Source organism: Arachis ipaensis, chromosome B08, assembly GCF_000816755.2.
Source record: "Arachis ipaensis cultivar K30076 chromosome B08, Araip1.1, whole genome shotgun sequence".
In the NCBI taxonomy this organism is placed as follows: Eukaryota; Viridiplantae; Streptophyta; class Magnoliopsida; order Fabales; family Fabaceae; genus Arachis; species Arachis ipaensis.
In genome coordinates this window covers 26,072,034-26,075,043 of record NC_029792.2, presented here as the reverse complement: position 1 = coordinate 26,075,043, position 3,010 = coordinate 26,072,034, and the positions used below count along the sequence as shown (strand labels likewise).

General features: G+C 29.4%; 1 protein-coding gene across 2 annotated transcripts in view; it reads right to left on the bottom strand.

Moving 5' to 3' along the window:
• Positions 2,476-3,010, bottom strand: part of LOC107613665 (chromatin remodeling protein EBS) — a gene marked incomplete at its 5' end in the record, with an annotated part of 3,754 nt that continues 3,219 nt past the window's right edge. The window contains 1 exon segment of one of the 2 annotated variants that reach the window (XM_016315765.1): positions 2,476-2,875. In XM_016315765.1, coding sequence (XP_016171251.1) covers positions 2,849-2,875 — 27 coding nt within the window. In that variant the 3' untranslated portion in view covers positions 2,476-2,848. 2 annotated transcript variants of the gene reach the window in all.

Genomic DNA, 3,010 nt, shown 5'->3' with positions numbered 1-3,010 from the left:
ACCGTAATTAGAAAACACAAAACAAAAACACTTTGGATGATTTTAAGTTTATTTATATAGCTCCCAAACATTTTTGAAATAAATCATATCATATAATTTTGCATTGCAAAGTTGTTAGTGTCAAATTCAATTTCGAAACTTAAACAGATAACAAGTAGATAAAACAAATAGAGAGTACATAGTTCTATCACCAAGTTATTTAATTTTGCACCCGAAAAAAGCTGCGGTATATATATCCCCAAAAACTGGAATAATAAGGGTGGATATAAATATAACAAACGCACTCAGCATATGGAAAACAACTTACGTGCTTTGTTTGCATGTGCATCATGCTTTTCATGCACGCAAGAACTGTACCAGTGTGTGTAGTGTTCATAATCATACATGTCTAGTGGGTATAGCTGGCTAGAATATTATTTAGGGATTCGGTTCTTCTAAAGTTATGTAGTCATTTTAAAAAAGAAAGTGAGTTAATTTACACTATAAATTACTTTTGGATTAAGATAGTGAAGCTCATAAATAATAAATATTACAAATTTAAAAGTAATTAAAATATTATTTTATTATTTTACTAAGAAAAAGTCTAACGAACTAGTATTTTTATTAAAATTTGGTCAGCACTTAATCATCAAAAGAAAAGTAAATAATTCTACATCATTAAATGTAATATCACATCATTAAAAATACTAATAATAACTAATTAATAGCTACAAATTACAAAATATGCTGAGCTAGGACTTTTTTTAACTAATATTGTTATTTTAAAAGATCTTTTTTCTATTTTACATTAAAGGAGAAGTCTAGTTTTGAATAATGATAAAATGAATATGTTGAGCTAGCATATGCATATGATATTTTTCAACGGTAACATAAGTTAATAATAGTACAAATATTTTCTTTGGGATTAAGTGGTGGTGTGCGAAAAAGTCAAAGGAAACCTACCTGGTAATAATGATGATGATAATGGTGTGGTGGGAGATTTTTCCCTGCTGATTAAGTTGTATGGTAGTAATATATACCATCAGTCACCAAATATAGGTATGCATTTTCTTTTATCTATAACACGTGGTAGCTGTGACCATAACCTTTTATTTTGAAGCAAGATATAAATTATACGAGACAATTAGGATTTATTTTTCAACGTTACACATTAGTTGCTTCCTTATAATGATCATGCAAGATGATGACCATCATGATGATGATGATTATTAGGATTGTTCATTTTACGTCAGGCGTGCATGCATGGCACTCTTTCTCTCTTCCTGTTGTCTCTATGCCTCAAGATTAACGGATGCAAGCATACGTTAAAAGTATTGAATGCATTAACCTAATTAAATTAATCCGTGTATAAAAAAAATATAAAAAATTTTAGAAAATATAAGAAAATAACAAATGTATGTGAAAAATCAAAAGATAAAACTAAACTTATGAAACATTTTTATTGCGTTTGATTCAAAATAATTGTTTAATGAGAATTGAGATATTTGAATTGGTCTCTTCTCATGTTTTGGTCTTTTTATTGAAAAACAAATCACTCGTAGTCGTAGGCAACTATCTATGAGATTAAAGAACTTGTCCTTTTGACTAATCTCGCATCAATTATTATTTCACATCTTAAAAATAAGAGAATGGATATTGTTATTGTTATTTTGATAATAGTTTTTTTTTTTTTTTTACAAATTTTTACAAATATATAATAAAAAAATTATGCATGAAATAACATTATAAAGAGCGCTACATCCTCATTAAAAATCTTGAATAACAAAAATAAGATCCGCTACATCATCTTCAAAAATCATAAATTACAATTTTTAAAAGAAAAATTACGACAAGTCACATTTATTTGGCTAAACAATGTTTAAAATTTTCTTTTTCTTTTTAAGGAGCAACATTTTATGTATGTTTGATTGTATACTAGAAATACAAAAGGAAAAAGAATAATTTAAAACATAAAACCTACTAGCATACTTCGCTGAGTTATTCTAACTATATGTCAGATATATTTCGGACATAATATTTATTAACATTCATTCGACATGAGTGTTTGCTATATCCAACCTTCATAATAAAAAATAAAAAATTCTTCTCTAAACACATTTAGACATACTTANTCGTGTGCCCTCGTATCCCCCATATTATGTCTTTTCCGTGCATCAGAGCATAAAACCCATAATATTATTTAAGTCTTTTTTTTTTCTCTCATTTTCGCTCCAAAACTCCACTCACAATGCAAATGGCCTGTTATGGTGGATAATATATAACAAATTCCCAATCAAATATAGTCAATCTTTTTTAATTTTTCTCCCTAAACCATCACTATCAAGCATCCACTAAACCCCAGTTCAACCATCTCTTAAGTTCCCATATATAAACTGAAACTTGATAATTTTTGAAGTACCTAGCAGTTTCAACCAACCACACTAATCATTCAAATATTTATAGATAAACAATGTGAACACAATTACCCAGTTCCAGTGGAAAGAAACAAAGGAAAGTACTTTTCCCATCCAACCATAGTTACCAGAAACACAATAGCCTAGAATTATACATATAATGAACCAAGATTTTAGAAAACTAATGATAATTTCTTTTTACTCCATAGTTTGAGGTTTTGATGTTATCTCAGAGACATTAACACTTGAGACCGGAGCTAACTCTTTCTGGACAGCAAAAGGAGAAACTGATAAGTCATAAAACTAGCACCAATAGATACATAAGCTGAGTCAAATACATCAAATGTTTTATAGCCTCTGGTCGAAGCTGTACAAACACACCAACTACTACCACACAAACCACAGCCAAAGTTCAGCAAAAGCCACGTCTCACGCTAAATCCTCTACCTTGATGGTCATCTCTTCCGTCGCTTCGGCTCCACCTGAAAATATTCATTCATCTGTCATCATAAAAAGCAAAATATGGGACAATGTGAAACGCGATGTAACCAATGAGAACATGCTCAGACAAGAAAATACAAGCTATCAATTCACCATATAATTATTTTTTCCAGTTC